The sequence below is a fragment of the Trichogramma pretiosum genome, unplaced genomic scaffold (assembly GCF_000599845.2).
Source record: "Trichogramma pretiosum strain Unisexual culture from Peru unplaced genomic scaffold, Tpre_2.0 scaffold10, whole genome shotgun sequence".
Lineage (NCBI taxonomy): Eukaryota > Metazoa > Arthropoda > Insecta > Hymenoptera > Trichogrammatidae > Trichogramma > Trichogramma pretiosum.
Genome location: NW_019641652.1, coordinates 1,475,040 through 1,489,685, shown reverse-complemented (window position 1 = coordinate 1,489,685; position 14,646 = coordinate 1,475,040). Strand labels below are relative to the sequence as shown.

Sequence of the window (14,646 nt, the reverse complement as noted above, 5' to 3'; positions counted from 1 at the left end):
GTATACTTATCGTACAGTAAACACTCAAAATACCGTACTGTAATGTAAAAACAGAAACAACAACGTGATCTCGACGCGCACTGTGTTCATATATATATACCTCACGCACGCACACGACGTATGTTATAACTTGGCACTTTAATAGACAAAACGTATGGAATTATATAGCGGCGGTGGTGGTCTCACTGTCAAGTTCATTACTCGACGACTCAACGCGTAAAAATGAAAAGAAAAAAAAAAATTTTTTTTTCTAATAAATCACGTACGCGTCGGCCTCTTATCAGTCGCGCGTGGGCGTTTAACGTATATCATATACGCGTTGCGAACGTTCGGCGCGCGCGCGCCTTTGTATAATTGCACTGTATTGCGATACATTAAAATTACACAAGCACAAACTCGCACAGCTTCCTCCGATAATAGCGATTTATATAAATCGATCGATACACTTTTATACAATGTAATCGCGACAGCGGCACACGCGATGAGGCGCGCGCGAGACACGAGTGACGATCGGCTCGCGACTCAATGAAGACGCGAACTCGCGCGCGGCGGATACGAGACGACGATCTCGCGATTATAACAGGCCGCGACGCGCGCACATACACACACAAGAAGAGCGGAGTGGCAAATATATATAATATCGAATGCCAGTCGGCGGCACTCTCGGCCCGGTATATAGCGCGCGTATATATGTATATAAAATATCGGAAGTGGGGGACCTGATGATCGCTGCCCGTTTTATTTTTTTTTTTGCTGCTACTTCTTCTTTCCTTCCTGTGTGCGTGTGCGTGCGTGTGTAATAAGTGCGTCTAATATAATATGATGTCAGCCTCGTTTTTAATAATTCGCATTACGCGCTGATTTATATATGACGAGATCCTGGGAGACTTCTAAGTTTGACATAACTATTAAAAAAAAAATGCATTCAGTTTTATGAACAAGAATAGCATGAAAAAAATTTAAAACTTAACTTCGGGCGAAGACAGCCCCGTAATAGTGCTTTTCATTATCGTTTTATGAATATTTCAGAAAACGGCTAAGGAAATGTTGAATTTTGAACAAGCTTTCAAAAAATTCCTCTGTCAAATATCAAACAATGTACGAAACTTGATGAGATATTAACTTTTATATAATGTTTTTTTCGCAAAATAAAATATCAGACGTCTGATATGTAAGGTAACTCCTTATTTGAAGGCACACTTCAGAAATATGATTTTTTTTAAACGTAAAAACCGCGTGTTATCACTGGTTTAAGGTATCTTTTACGTCATTCTATAAAAAAACTTCTCTTTAGATAGCCTTATTACAAGACTTAGAATATGTTATATACGTATTTTTTAAGTAATTACCCCAAAAATACATTGAGTAAACATTTCCATGTTAAAAAAAAACAAAATTTCAAACAAATTTGAATTTTCTGGATTTCGCCATATAGCCACACTCCGAAAACACAATGATTAGGTGATAAAATTTTTATTATTATCATGGCCTGCGATAATCCTACGCGGAGGTGGGCTAGCGTCAACATAGAATGTTGATGATAAAAAGAAACGATGTAGATTACTTATACACAAACCTCGGGGATATAGAGCGGCACACGGGCAATGAATCATTGTAATGTGCGTGTTTACACGGATATAATTTCGCAAAACTATATCGTATATATACACGGCTCGCCGTGATTCATACGATTAATTCGGAACGTGATCTTTGACTTCGTCATCATATTTTTTTCTTCTTCTTCTTTCTTTCTCTCTTTACTGGCATGGGCCGCACTTGGTGTATATAAACACGTGCCATTCGGTGTACGTATATCGATTATAAAAAAGGGAAAATATCTCTGCTTTTTTCGTCCGGTGCTTGAATGTTCACAAAAAGAAAATGAGCAGAGGTATTTTAATGTGGCGCGGAGATGAGCCAATTATCCTGGCCCTGTAGCTACTATTAGCACACGTGCAACACAGAATCAAGATCGAAACGAATCACGCGGTGCAGTTCTATTTGCGAAGGCGAATCGTTGCAAGTAATCTCTCTCAACGAGAATGTAAGCTAGAAAAGGGCAAATTTTCTAAAATTTCTCACGCATAGTTGTGTGAGTATATAAAACAAGGTATTCACCGAGGTATTTTTTTTATGTGCACATTGATACCAAAGCAGTATTATAATGGTGTAGAATACTTTTATTAATCGAATTAATCTTTTTCCCTTTTTTTTTCAACAAAAAAAAATTGTATTGACATTGTGGTATTGAGAGAATAAAATCGCTTAGACATTCCTTTTTTCTCTTTCGATTCGACATTTAAACAAAAAAATAAAATAAAACCGAGATATAGAACTTTTATAAGCGTCGGCAAGCGCTCGCGCGCTTTCACATTTTATCGCGCGCGCGAAAGGCTATTTTCTCGTTTCGTTACACGCGCGCATACTTGCACCGCGAGCGTTGTGCGTACATAGCAGCATTTATACGGCGTGTGTACATAAGTACGTATTCATCGCGCCAGAGAAAGAGAAGAGAAATGATAAAGAGAAAAATCGGGGAAAATCAACCGGATGTGCTCTCGCGCGCGCGCGCGTGCTCTCACCTGCGCGGGGAGCTCTTACGTATGCGAGAAAAGTTTAATAGGTGATTCACCCAATATCGAATGTTTGACGAGTCTCTGTTCCTTTTTTTTTCTTTACACTTTTTTTTTATATTGAAATCTCACCGAATCGGTTTGGAACAAAAGCTTCTCTCGTAATGTATGCATACTGCATACTGAAGTTACAAATTAGTGTGAACATTGGTGGAGCTTCAATTATTTTTTTTGCCTCTTCCCCTACCTCTAGGTGTAGCTTCTGGTTTACTTGTCACAGACTTTTGGGACGATTGGGACAAGGAACTGCTTTTGAAGAATTTTCGGCTTTTGTCCTAAAAACCAATTATTTTTATATTTAATTTGAGTAATTGGCATATGAGTTATAAACTAAGGCACAATTTTTAATTAAATTGAAAATTCTTACTGGAGATGAAGATGTAGATGATTGCGTCAACTGTGTTAACTGTTCTTCTATTGGTAATGAGTCAATGTCCTGTAATATCAAAACATAAGTTATTGTTGATCGAAAAAAATACATGTACAACAAAATATTTGCAGTCATAACGTACCAAATCGTCGTCTCCTAACGTTGGAGTGTATAATTTTTTTCTACTTTTTTGTTTATCTTGCTCATTTTCAGTCTAAAAAACGAAATGAATAATTTAATGATAAAAGTGACTTATATCATAATGCATAATATCCATAGTACGCATTCATTTACCCTAGATGGAAAAATATTAGGTAACGCTTGTTGCTTGAACTCTTGAGCTGTTGCAGCCAAACGTTCTTCAGCATCTTTTTTTGCTTTTAATTTTTCATTCAATTCCTCAATTTCTTTCTCTAACATTTTGAACTTGTCTTCTGATGCACTAATTATTTTCTCTACATCACTTATTTTATTTTTTACATTACTTATGTTTGTCTCAGTAATTTTCAATTTTTCATCAAATTCTTTTTTGGTATTCATAAAATTTTGAGAAAGCTTCTCTATTTTATCTTCCTCATCGTGCTTTTCTGCTTCTACTTTTTCTAATTTTTCCTCTATCCCTTCATTCTTCTTTATAGCATTCATAAGTTCAGCAATCTTTTTTTGTAAAACATTAGTAGCCTGACTTTCTTTATTTTTCATAGAAGATAATTTATTTTTAGAATCTTTCAAATTTTCTTGTAGTTTTGTTAGATTAATTGAATTATTTTGATCTTCTTGATAACAGTTATTATCCAAAGTTTCATTCTAAAAATATAAAAATCAGATTTTGTTAAATTTTTAACTTCAATTGAAAAATAAAAAATAATACCTCTTTAATCAGATTATCAATTTCTTTACTGATTTGCTTCAAGTCCATTTCAACTTTTTCTTCTTCTTGACTGTTGATTTTATATTTCAAAATTGTATCATAAATAAAATTAAAAATAAAATTACTTTTATGAAGAAAGTTGGAGTTACCTAATTGTTGTGACTTTACGATTCAATTCATTAATTATTGTACTTTGATTGACTAGTTTTTGTTTTTGAGCATCAAGTTCCTACAAATCAAATATCATCCTTAGTTGAAATTAAAAATAATTGGGTACGAATAAAATATAGAAATACGCATATACCTCCTTGAGCTTTAAATTTTGATTTTGCTTTTCTTTAACTTCTAAATCCACTTTTTCTTCTAATTTCTTTTTTTTGGCTTCAAAATCTGCAATTCTTTAAATAAACAACAAATATAAATATGTGTGAATGTAATGCTTCAATGGATAAATTTGTAATTTTACTTTTTATCAAGATCTTGCAGCTTTTGCTGTTTATCTTCTAATTGCTTTTTTTGTAATTGTAAATCAGACTCCAGTTGATTTATTTCTTTTTGATTTTGAAAAATTTGCTTTTCATTTTCAGTAATTTGAATTTCTAGGTTTTTTAATTGTTCAGAAACTAAAACATAATTTAGGCATTTAGTGAATCATTCAAATCTTTTTTTTTTAACTTTTAAAAATTAAATTATTACGCTTTGAGTCTGGAGAATTTTGCTGAAGATTCTCTTGTAGAATTCTTAAATCATTTTGTTGCACAATCATTGCAGAATCATAGTGATTAGCTAAGTTATCAGCAAGAAACTCATGTTTATTGAGAGTATTAGAAATATCATCAACTGTTTCAAAAATTATTTTCTGGCATTCGTACAGCTCTCGAACTCTGAAACATGATTCAGAATAAAAAAAAAAAAGGAAAATATAATTGTAAAGTGTAGAGTATACCACGCATACTTTTCTCCCAGAATTTTATTTTTCTGTTCTTTCATGTAAATTTGTTCGCTCTGATGACAAAGCAATTGATTTGCTTGCTTCAACTTATCCTGAATAAGAGCAGCTTTGCTTTTTGATGCCTCGACCTTAGACTTCAAAGTTCTGATAGTTTCCTACAGGAAAAAAGTGGCATAAACAACAACGTCGAAGCTACAGTCCTCCGTCATTATCATACCTTCATGGATAATTCAATGTCTTTTATTTCCTCCACCAATTGCTCTCTCAGTTTAGCGACATTGCACATCTTACTGTCGATCGACGACGACGACGTCGACGAACTCGCACCAGCATTGGTAAATCGATTCATGTCTTGGGTAGCCGCCGGTGTAGGAACGGACGACGATGACGAAGCTTGCTGGGTATTTCCCTCCATCGTTTGTTGACCTTTGTTGCGAGGCGTAGGATTGTGTCCCGGTGAAAAATTCAGCTGCACGGCGTTGCGTTTATTCGATTGATCCATGCTTTTTTTTTCCTTTACCTTTACTCGGATAACTTTTACGTAACTAGATTGATAGCGAGTCGCGGGAACCGACCCTTCTTCACTGCGAGCTACGACAACTGACAACGATTCGACAAGAAAATTCGAAAATGCATTCGAAGTGCGCGACGGTTGTTCGCAGAGGAACGTTGTCATTTCAAAATGTTCTGCACTTCACCCTAGAAGTGATGCTAGTGACAATTTTGGCACTAAGGAATCGATTCGCAGATATCAATCATGCATTCACTTCAATAAACCTTTAAAAATTTCGAAATTTTAGTTCGAAAATTAAATTCATTACAAACCGATACTTTGCATTGGATATTTTTGTGTGTTACCAGTGCATGAAAAAAACTGATATGAATGATTTTGGTAAATTTATAATTTATCATTCATATTTTATTCATTATGTATTTTTAACGAAAAAAACTAGATTTTTTGTCGTTGAATCTTTATACTTTTGGAATCTCATTTTCACGCGAATTCGATTCTCAAAAGTCGAAATTTCGTACGTCCAACGAGCAGACACGGAAGTTGAGCATTGCTGCGCTGCGCAGTCTGCTATCCTATCATATATAGATATACTAATAGCCATTATCTTTACCCAAAATCCGAACGAATACAACTTCGCGATAATACGTAACGATGCACGTCGCGTAACCTATGCCGAAGTCTGCGTGTCACTGTCAAAATTGTCAAGTTTTATAAACGTTAATTACTCGTGATAGAAACAACGCAATTGCGCACATTAGATACGTGCAGTTAGTTTTTTGACGCTGCAATCATCTGTGTAGAAGCGATTTTCGTTTATATATACGCTTTACAAACGCAAGAGGTCGACAACACCCTTTGTATTTGTGTGTGTGTGTGTGAGGTGCTGTGTAGTATTCAGTGTTTTGCACATCACCCCGGCCGCTGTAATAAGCTGCAAAACACTGCGTAATAAGTGTTTACAAGAGTGCATTGACAGAATAATCATTTCAATAATGGCCATTGTTATGCAGTGTACAATGTCTGAGGATTCAACAACATAATAATTGTTGACAAAAAAAAGGATAGAACTCATTCGGTTGGATTTGTTCAAAAAACAGATCAAGTTGATTTGAACAACAATGGATTTTGATAAGATTTCAGTAATCTCCGCTGTGGGATTTGCCGTAGCTATTGGAGCTTTTGTGTTTTGGGGTCCTTCACCCAAGCCTCGTCGAAAAGGTTTGTATACCATTTTCTATGTGTGTCTTTAGGTTGCTATGGCATTATGCTGTATGAATTGACTAAAACTATTGAAAATGTTTTACTTCTTAGGTCAAGTGGAAGGAATCAGAAACTTGGGTTATACATGTTTTTTAAACTCTCTGCTACAAAGTTTCGCTGCTTGTCCTAATTTCATAGAGTGGCTTAGGAAAAGACAAGAAGATAGCAAATCAGACTCTTTTACCAAGAATTTGAATTTAGTCATTGAACGTATGTTTTTAACATTAAAACTTTAGGTTTCCAATTGAAATTTTTTTTCAGCATTGCTAATCGAGTTTCAATTTTCTTATGTAGAAATCAATGGTTTTACTGATGATTTATATGGTGCTGTTCAGCCAGTTCAAGTAATAAAATCTTTGGGTCCCCTCTGGAATTTTGCACCAGGACATCAAGATGCTCATGAACTATTTCATGTATTTTTAAGTGCATTGCAAACTGAACTGCAGACTTCTTGCAAGGTAATAAAGTTCAATTATTAATGATCAATTTTATTAATTTTTTTTATTTGTATACAACTCATTATCATACTCAAGAACAACTCAAGAATGTATTTATTACTTTGAACATTTTTGTAGAAGGGATGCCTATCTGATGCTTTACCAGCAGCTCCTTTGGTTATACCAGATATAAAAGGATCTGGTGATCCAATAATTAATAATACTATAAGAAGCGTATCTTGTAATGATATTGCAGCTGCTCATTCAAAATGTAGCGTTCCTCCTGAAACCAACAAAAATATCAGCAACCATGTTGCTTCTTATGCTCAGTCAACAACAAATGTATCAGGATCCACTTTATCTTTGAAACCTGGAGTAATTCTAGCCAGATCCGCTGATATTCTTGCCAGTCTAGTCATGGAAAAAAATGGTGAAGGTGATGCTGCACCAAAACCATGGACATCTATGAATACTCTTCCAATGCAGACCACAGCTCCATTACCAAATCAAGTACATCCATTCTCTGGTCTATTAACCAGCCAGTTAATATGTACAGAGTGTCAATGGAGGGTAAGCAAACACATTACAAATTAATCAAACAGTTTTCAAAAATATAAAATGTTTATTTATTTACAGAGTCCAGTACGTTTTGATAAATTTGAAAGTATTTCATTGCCACTTCCACCAGTTACTGATATGTTAATGTGGAAAAAACTGACTCTTGTTAGTTTACTTTCTCGGCTTGTTACTAAAGAGGTCATTAATGATGTTCAATGTGATGGTTGTAACAAGCGTTGTGCAGCCTTTAAAACATTAACAATTGGTAAGTTACCAAAGTCTCTGTGTCTCCACATACCTAGAACAACTTGGAGTCCATGTGGTCAACCAATTAAAAGAGATGATCCAGTGGTATTCAATGAATTGCTTGTGTTAGATCCATACACCTATAATGAAAATAAACGAAAAGGCTTTCAGGTTTGTTTTATTCTCAATATCTTATTAGATACTATTGAAGAAAATTATATTAATTTTTTTGGTATTTAGGGTGCTCCTACTGCTGCAAGTATATTAAACAAACAGTCTCAATTAAAAGCAAAACACAAATACTATTTGTATGCTGTGATTGAACATAGAGGTCCCGTAGATGCTGGTCATTTTGTTTGCTACAGACGGGGAAATCGTCCAGGACAATGGCTTTACACTTCAGATAATGTTGTTCAGAAGACCACGTTAGAGGACGTTTTAAATGCTAGTCCTTATCTTTTATTTTATGAAAGGGCAACCGTTACTCGATGAAATCGTTAATGAAACGGTAAAAAAAGTAAATCAACCTTATTTTGCGCGTAAAATTATTTATGACTGATAATTTTATAGCTTGAAAGTGATAGCATGTGTTAACTAATTTAGGTTTATCTTCGAATTTCAGTCACGTCTTTTATAAGTTATTTTATACGTTCGCATAAGTTTGTTTGTAAGTTTTTGTACATTACTACGTCTATATTCAATTGAATCGATTTGAATTAATTTACAATAATGAAAGAGACGATAAAAACATAAAAGTAGTACGAATCAAGTAACTAGATGAACATTTCACAGTTACTTTAAAATTCTCCGGTCTCATGATGAAAATAGAACAAAATAGGGTGAACAAAACGAAACTGAATAATCATTGAAACATAGATCTGTGCCAGATATAAGCACTTTGAGAATACTCCATTTTAAAATTTATTACCATGCGAAGTAATTAAATTTCTTAGATAGTAGCATCAGAAACTCTTGACTGAAGTAAACTACAATAACAAAAGCTCCGTGCCAAATTTCATCTCGAACTACAAGCACACACACACATATCAATATCAACTCGAGCAAACGAAAATTCCCAAAATTCATTTTAGCCTGCATAACTTCGAAAATTTCACGTTTTTGACTTCTAACTCGTTGAAAAATTCTTTGAAAAAATCGGACCACCCGTGTGATTTCGTTTGTTTCGTGTTGATCGTGATGAACGAAGACGAAAACAGAATTCATCTAATCATCTAGTCGTAGTGTTAGCTGCGGGCAAGTCGGATAAAATCGATATCTCATCGCGTACATACACCGACCGCGGCGTCGTCGTGTATAGTGCCGCTGCAAGTAAGCAAGCAAGCAAGCACATGAGTTCTCTTCATCAAAGAAATGTGGCGCGCATACACACGTAGTATATATATCATGTACGGAATACATGTAAACACGTAGAAGATGCATTGTCATTATTATACAACACACACACATACTCGCACACACGAGAGACGAACGACTCGAGACTGAAAAGCAATAGGCCAGCACTCTCCTTTACCGAGTTGTGCATCCACCGCGCGAGATAGATACAGAGTGAGAGATGCACTTTTTAACGCAAAGAAAAAAGTCTTACGAACAAAAGACTCGTTTTGGTGCACACGAGCTTTTTGCGTCTAGATAGGCTTGTAAAAGGTACACTGCCGCCGCCGCCGCCGCCACCGATAGTAGCAAAGAAAGCGGCTCTGACTCTTTTTTCTTTTTGAGCCCTTTTTTTTTGATCCGATCTCTATACATACGATGTACCACGAGATACGTCATCGACTCGAATTTATAAATTGCATGTGCATTGTAAATCGATCGATGCTCTACACACACACAGTGATAATTTTGTACTTCTACTTTTAAAGGGACACAGCGTGCATCCTCGAGAGTTTCGCGATCCTCAACACGGCTCGCGCGTCCAAATCTTCGTTTATATACTGAAACTTTTTTCTACGCATTGTAATTCAAAAAAAAGTAAAAATGATAACAAAAAAAAAGGAATAGAAACGATTGTATCGCGACTGGTCATGATAATGGAGGGGAAAAAGAAAGGATCTATATGAATGAGAGATCGTGGCGTTTGTCTGTTGAAAATGAACTAATCGATCGATTATCGAAGTCGAAATGTGATCTATATCGACGTTGTTAACGCAATGATACTATTATTAATGATATATTTATTCGTAAACTAATTATTAACATGTTGTAGGCTGTTATTAAAAATCAGCTTGATAAACAGTCGATGTTTAGGCTGCATCAATACAAACAAACAAAAAAATACGATAATAAATTTGTAGTTGTACTGAGCAACGCGAAAAATGTGTGTACATATAATTAATCAACTATAATCGTTAAGCTTTATTTTTGTTATTTGCTGTTATTAATTTTTATTTTGTACTGAAAGTACCACCGCATCAGCCATATTCAAGTTTAATTTACACGGATTATCGACCTATTTATTTTTATAATTTATATCATAAATATAAACATTCTATATTTATTTTTTTCATATAAAAAACAACCTAAGGAAATCTTCCTATTTATTCATTATTTTTCAATTTCACTTCCGATGCTTCGTTCAAACCCAAGGCAAAATCCCTCTGCAAATCCACGGATATAACGCATATACGAAGAGAAAAAGAAGATAAGAGAAAGAGCGCATATAAGGGCTTCGTATTGCGCCAAAGAAAAATCATAAATTACAGACACGCTGCAGTCGAGGCACACATTAAGATCATTACGGCGACATTCGTACGTACGTATATATAATAAAATGCTCGTTACTTCATAAAGCATACATTATTATTATAAACGTACGTAAAATCGACAAACCAAACGACCGAAAAAGTAACGCAGTGGAGCTCGTGAATCATTTGTCACGCAACGTATATATATTAAAAAGCGAGCGCAATTCCAAGTATAGTGTATAATTTGTGCAGCGTGCACTTCGCGTCGTATAGAAGTAGTAGTTAAAGTACGTATGTGGGTAAATATCGAACGCACTTTACCCTAATGCTCCAATTTTGTAATCGTCGTCGTCGTCGTCGTCGCGCGCGAAAGTACCTCTCTATCTCGGTGTCTTATATATGGATTATATGCCATATCGCGCGCGCGAGGGGCTCTTTTCTGACCAACCAAACCATTAGCCCCGAAAAACGCGGAAAGTTTCCTCGATAGCCCACATGGCGGTCATAGACATCGGACGAGCAGCAGCGTCGTGTAGTGTACATATCCCCCAATACACACATAGCAGCAAAAGGTGCGCGTGCACTTGGAGTGCAGTAACAGCAGCACAGGCAGGGTTATTCGCCCTCTCGGCTAATGGCCGGGGGTGGATGATTCTTGCGCTGCGCGCGCAAGCGCCGGAGAGAGAGAGAGAGAACTTGCGAAACGAACGCAGAGCTTGGGATCGACTCGCGCGCAGCATCACCAGCAGCAGAAGCAGCAGCTCGGAGCGATCCTCCTTAAGGGCCGTCTACCTACCTACTACTACCACTATCTACCATGTACATAGTTCCGTCTTTTTCTATCCCCCTGCGGCACGACGAGAGCGAGAAAGAGAAAGAGGATGCCCCGAGGAGAGTAGGAAGGAAGCCAGCAGCAGCAAGAGGCAAGGACTATAGGTATTGTGTTAGCTTATTAGAGCAGTAGTAGTGGTAGTAGTAGCAGTAGTAGTATAGTCGAGAGAGAGAAGGCTAGAGCGAAGGAAATATCGGCCGAGAGCTGTCCTAGTGGGCAACAGACACACACTCACACATAACGGGCTGCAGGGGGGCGGCTCTGGGACCGACACCGATACAAATATACGCAGCGTACATACATACGTACATACGTGTGCGCAGTATTATAGGGTTGCAAGCACTAACTCCGCTACTGTGCCTGCTGCTGCTATACGTGCAGCTTTTATAAGTGCGAGCGCGCAGTCGAGCTGCTGCGACCGTTACGAAAATAGCGCGTATATATGTTGCATAGTCTAGCGTCGTCCTTTTTTTCTTCTTATTACTTTTTTTCTTTCTCTCCTTTTTTTTACATGTGTATAGGGTAGATACTTGTATAGACGAGAGAGAGAGAGAGAGAAAATTCCGCGCGTCGACAGGATTCCCGCGCGCGCGTTACATTTTACACGTACGTAGGACAAGAATCCGGGAAGTGGCCGAGCTTTTCTACTGCACCAGTGTAGGCACTAGTATATAGGATTGTTATTACAACGCGAGTCGACGAGCTTTTTTGGTAAGTTGTCTTCCTCTCGTTATTAAGAAATTTTTTGGAGCTTTCCTCGAAGGATTCGATCAGCTTCAGAGTGCAGCTTGCAATCGTGCTTTTGCCCATCTTTTAATTCGTAAATTAACTTTTCAGTTTCGCGATCGCGAACTCGGCAGAAAAGTGCGCGATATTTATTCGTATACACACAAAAAATAGTGAATCGCCCATACAAGGCATATATAAGGGCTGGGTTTTTTATTTGTCAGCCTCTCTCTCTCTCTCTGTATACACACACATCGCGGGCATACGTACTGCTTTGGGCGCGCGCTGCGGAGTATCAAGCGCGCGGACGAGAGAGAAGCTTTCCTTTCAATTCCGAGAGAGTTCACTGTGCTATTGCTGCGGGGACAGTCGTGTGTTTATATTACTGCCTTTTCGCGTAAACAGCTGTTTCTTATTTATCGTTATCCGAGCGTACCCGTAAACGTGTGTGTACTCTGAGCTGCTATATATATACTGCTGTTGGTGGTGGTGGTGGTCTCGCTTGCCAAACTGTCAGTGCGTGTGTGCGTGTGTGTGTGTACAACATTGCTATATAGATGTCTCCTTTGCGCGAGGAGACTAGCAGAAGGCTTATTACGTATTTTAATTCATCCGGTAACGTGAGCGCTTGAAGAGCCAAAATTTCGTACTCTTTTTGACTCTGTTCGGCTGTTGTTACATTTTCCAAACGTCAGTTTTTGCGCTGTTGTACAGAGGTTCGACCACTGGTTTACTGTCATCGTCTGCAACGTTTATACTATCGGTTTTTTGCTTGACTTTTTGACACGGTTGTCAAAATGAACTGGTAAGCCTCGAACGTTCACTCGAAAGAGTTACAAAGATATCCGAGAGTTTTATATAGGTTAGACAAAGTTTTGTAACCTTAAACTTTGACTGTTTTTTAAATTTAATTATCGGTGCATAAAGGCTGGAAGCTCCAATAGTGAAATAATTCTTTACGCTCTTGATTCTCGAATATATTGATTTTTATGAACTTCAAACTTAACTGATTGCTCGTGAGAGTCCAATATAATGTTACTTCAGATAGTGAAATAGTTCTCTGTTTTAAGTTTTGAATTTACTTTTTTAAGTTTAATTCATTCATTTACAACTTTTATTGCATATTTTCATGTAAGATTCAGCTTTGAACTTGGTTTTATTGTGTAGATTTCAAAATCTCTTGGAAGAAATTCACTATTCATAATAAAACATGTTTAATTTTCATTTCTCATCATGCATTATTATTTATCAAATTGTATGTATCATAATTTCGCATAACTAATCATTTGTTTCTTTTCTTTTACAGTATCTGAATTTTTCTAATGTCTCTTCATTGCCACCTTCTCAACCAAGCAAGGGCCAACAAAATCAGAATAGTTTCTCATAATGGCATCTTTTACTTTCTCTCAAAAGAAATTCATACCAATACCGCCTGAAAAGGGTAGCTTTCCATTGGACCACGAGGGTCTCTGTCGTGATCTTATGGTCAAGTACATGCGTTGTCTCTATGATAATAAGAACGTCGCAAGCAACTGCAAAGATATAAGTAAAGACTATTTGGGTTGTCGCATGAATAATGGATTGATGGCCAAAGAAGACTGGGCTCAATTGGGATTTAATGAAAACAATACAAGTGAGACAGAGAAGCAATGAGAAAGGTTCACCGTCTTCGTCGTCTAGTGGATTACCTGTTTGTTCTCACTGCCAAGTGATTACCACTGCCCAAATAAATAGTTACCTTGGTAAGCTTATTGAAAAATTACAGTCTCAATGTCTTCTCAAAGTAATTAAGAACCTCATTTTATTTTATGTTTATTTTCAGGGTGTTCACCCATACACACAAATCAACGACGAGACGAGTGCATGCGTTTCGTGCCTAACGAATCCCAAGTAGTTTAATAAAAATAACGTGACATCGTGTTTTATATTGATATATATTATATATTTACAAAACAAAAGTCTATCTATATACATTAGACAAAGATATGATATACAAAGATATCTCTATGTATACACACAGATGTTAATTGGATTGTTGCTGAATGAGAGAGATTGAGAAGTGTATAGCGTTTGAAGCTCAAAGCGCCGCACTAGAAAGTTTCAAGAAGTCGAAATAACGATCTTCGATGTAATTAACATATCAATAAGTCAGAGTTCTCTACAAAGCTTGAATATATCCATCTACACTTGACACAAATCATTTACACATCGCTTCATCCCAGCGCTTACTCCATAAGGACCGAAAAAGAAACACTACGAAAACATAAACAAAAAACATAAAGAAACAAAAAAAAACAGTACACACGGCTTGGAGCGAGGTCAGTCGTCCTATTTATTACTAACGTAAGAGAGAATAAATAATAATTCGCAAAGCTTTTTAGCCCACGCAAAAGATAAAAAATATACATATAAACTCGTTGTTCGTTGCTTTTGCATCCTGCTGTGTAAGTGATCATATTTGTACGAATCAATTATAAGCTTATATATTACATACAAAAAAAAAAAATAAGAAAAAGATAAACATAACGATTAAACATACTATACA

At 36.5% G+C, this 14,646-nt stretch overlaps 3 protein-coding genes across 6 annotated transcripts; 2 read left to right on the top strand and 1 right to left on the bottom strand.

Annotated features, from left to right (window-relative positions):
• Positions 1-2,681: 2,681 nt before the first annotated feature.
• LOC106656408 (uncharacterized protein C713.09-like) lies at positions 2,682-4,198 on the bottom strand. Its single transcript, XM_014377360.2, has 7 exons — positions 4,179-4,198; positions 4,024-4,103; positions 3,875-3,944; positions 3,298-3,810; positions 3,146-3,217; positions 3,001-3,069; positions 2,682-2,908 (listed from the first exon to the last, which is right to left on the bottom strand). The coding sequence occupies exons 3-7, from the start codon at positions 3,920-3,922 to the stop codon at positions 2,792-2,794; spliced, it is 819 nt and encodes a 272-aa protein (XP_014232846.2). The 5' UTR covers positions 3,923-3,944; positions 4,024-4,103; positions 4,179-4,198; the 3' UTR covers positions 2,682-2,791.
• A 1,768-nt stretch (positions 4,199-5,966) lies between these two features.
• LOC106656421 (ubiquitin carboxyl-terminal hydrolase 30 homolog) lies at positions 5,967-8,985 on the top strand. 2 transcript variants are annotated; one of them, XM_014377376.2, is made up of 6 exons: positions 5,967-6,558; positions 6,652-6,810; positions 6,895-7,058; positions 7,179-7,607; positions 7,674-8,012; positions 8,082-8,985. In XM_014377376.2, exons 1-6 carry the CDS (start codon positions 6,459-6,461, stop codon positions 8,331-8,333), a joined length of 1,443 nt encoding a protein of 480 aa, XP_014232862.1. In that variant the 5' UTR covers positions 5,967-6,458; the 3' UTR covers positions 8,334-8,985. The 2 variants fall into 2 exon arrangements, with proteins under 2 accessions (XP_014232862.1, XP_014232861.1); XM_014377375.2 differs by having other exon boundaries at positions 7,176-7,607.
• A 2,362-nt stretch (positions 8,986-11,347) lies between these two features.
• On the top strand, positions 11,348-14,610 carry LOC106656445 (cytochrome c oxidase assembly protein COX19). Of its 3 annotated transcripts, none has more exons than XM_014377424.2 (3): positions 11,348-11,479; positions 13,408-13,843; positions 13,924-14,610. In XM_014377424.2, the coding sequence occupies exon 2, from the start codon at positions 13,488-13,490 to the stop codon at positions 13,752-13,754; it is 267 nt and encodes an 88-aa protein (XP_014232910.1). In that variant the 5' UTR covers positions 11,348-11,479; positions 13,408-13,487; the 3' UTR covers positions 13,755-13,843; positions 13,924-14,610. The 3 variants fall into 3 exon arrangements, with proteins under 3 accessions (XP_014232910.1, XP_014232909.1, XP_014232908.1); XM_014377423.2 differs by lacking the exon at positions 11,348-11,479 and adding an exon at positions 11,653-12,086; XM_014377422.2 differs by lacking the exon at positions 11,348-11,479 and adding an exon at positions 12,416-12,906.
• Positions 14,611-14,646: the final 36 nt, after the last annotated feature.

Coding starts and splice junctions, on each gene's coding strand:
- LOC106656408 (XM_014377360.2), bottom strand. CDS start 3,922: ATGGACTTGAAGCAAATCAGTAAAGAAATTGATAATCTGATTAAAGAG. Junction 3,811..3,874: donor TTGATAATCTGATTAAAGAG/GTATTATTTTTT, acceptor TTATATTTTTAG/AATGAAACTTTGGATAATAA. Junction 3,218..3,297: donor CTAATATTTTTCCATCTAGG/GTAAATGAATGC, acceptor TTCGTTTTTTAG/ACTGAAAATGAGCAAGATAA.
- LOC106656421 (XM_014377375.2), top strand. CDS start 6,459: ATGGATTTTGATAAGATTTCAGTAATCTCCGCTGTGGGATTTGCCGTA. Junction 6,811..6,894: donor TTTGAATTTAGTCATTGAAC/GTATGTTTTTAA, acceptor TTTCTTATGTAG/AAATCAATGGTTTTACTGAT. Junction 8,013..8,081: donor ATAAACGAAAAGGCTTTCAG/GTTTGTTTTATT, acceptor TTTGGTATTTAG/GGTGCTCCTACTGCTGCAAG.
- LOC106656445 (XM_014377424.2), top strand. CDS start 13,488: ATGGCATCTTTTACTTTCTCTCAAAAGAAATTCATACCAATACCGCCT.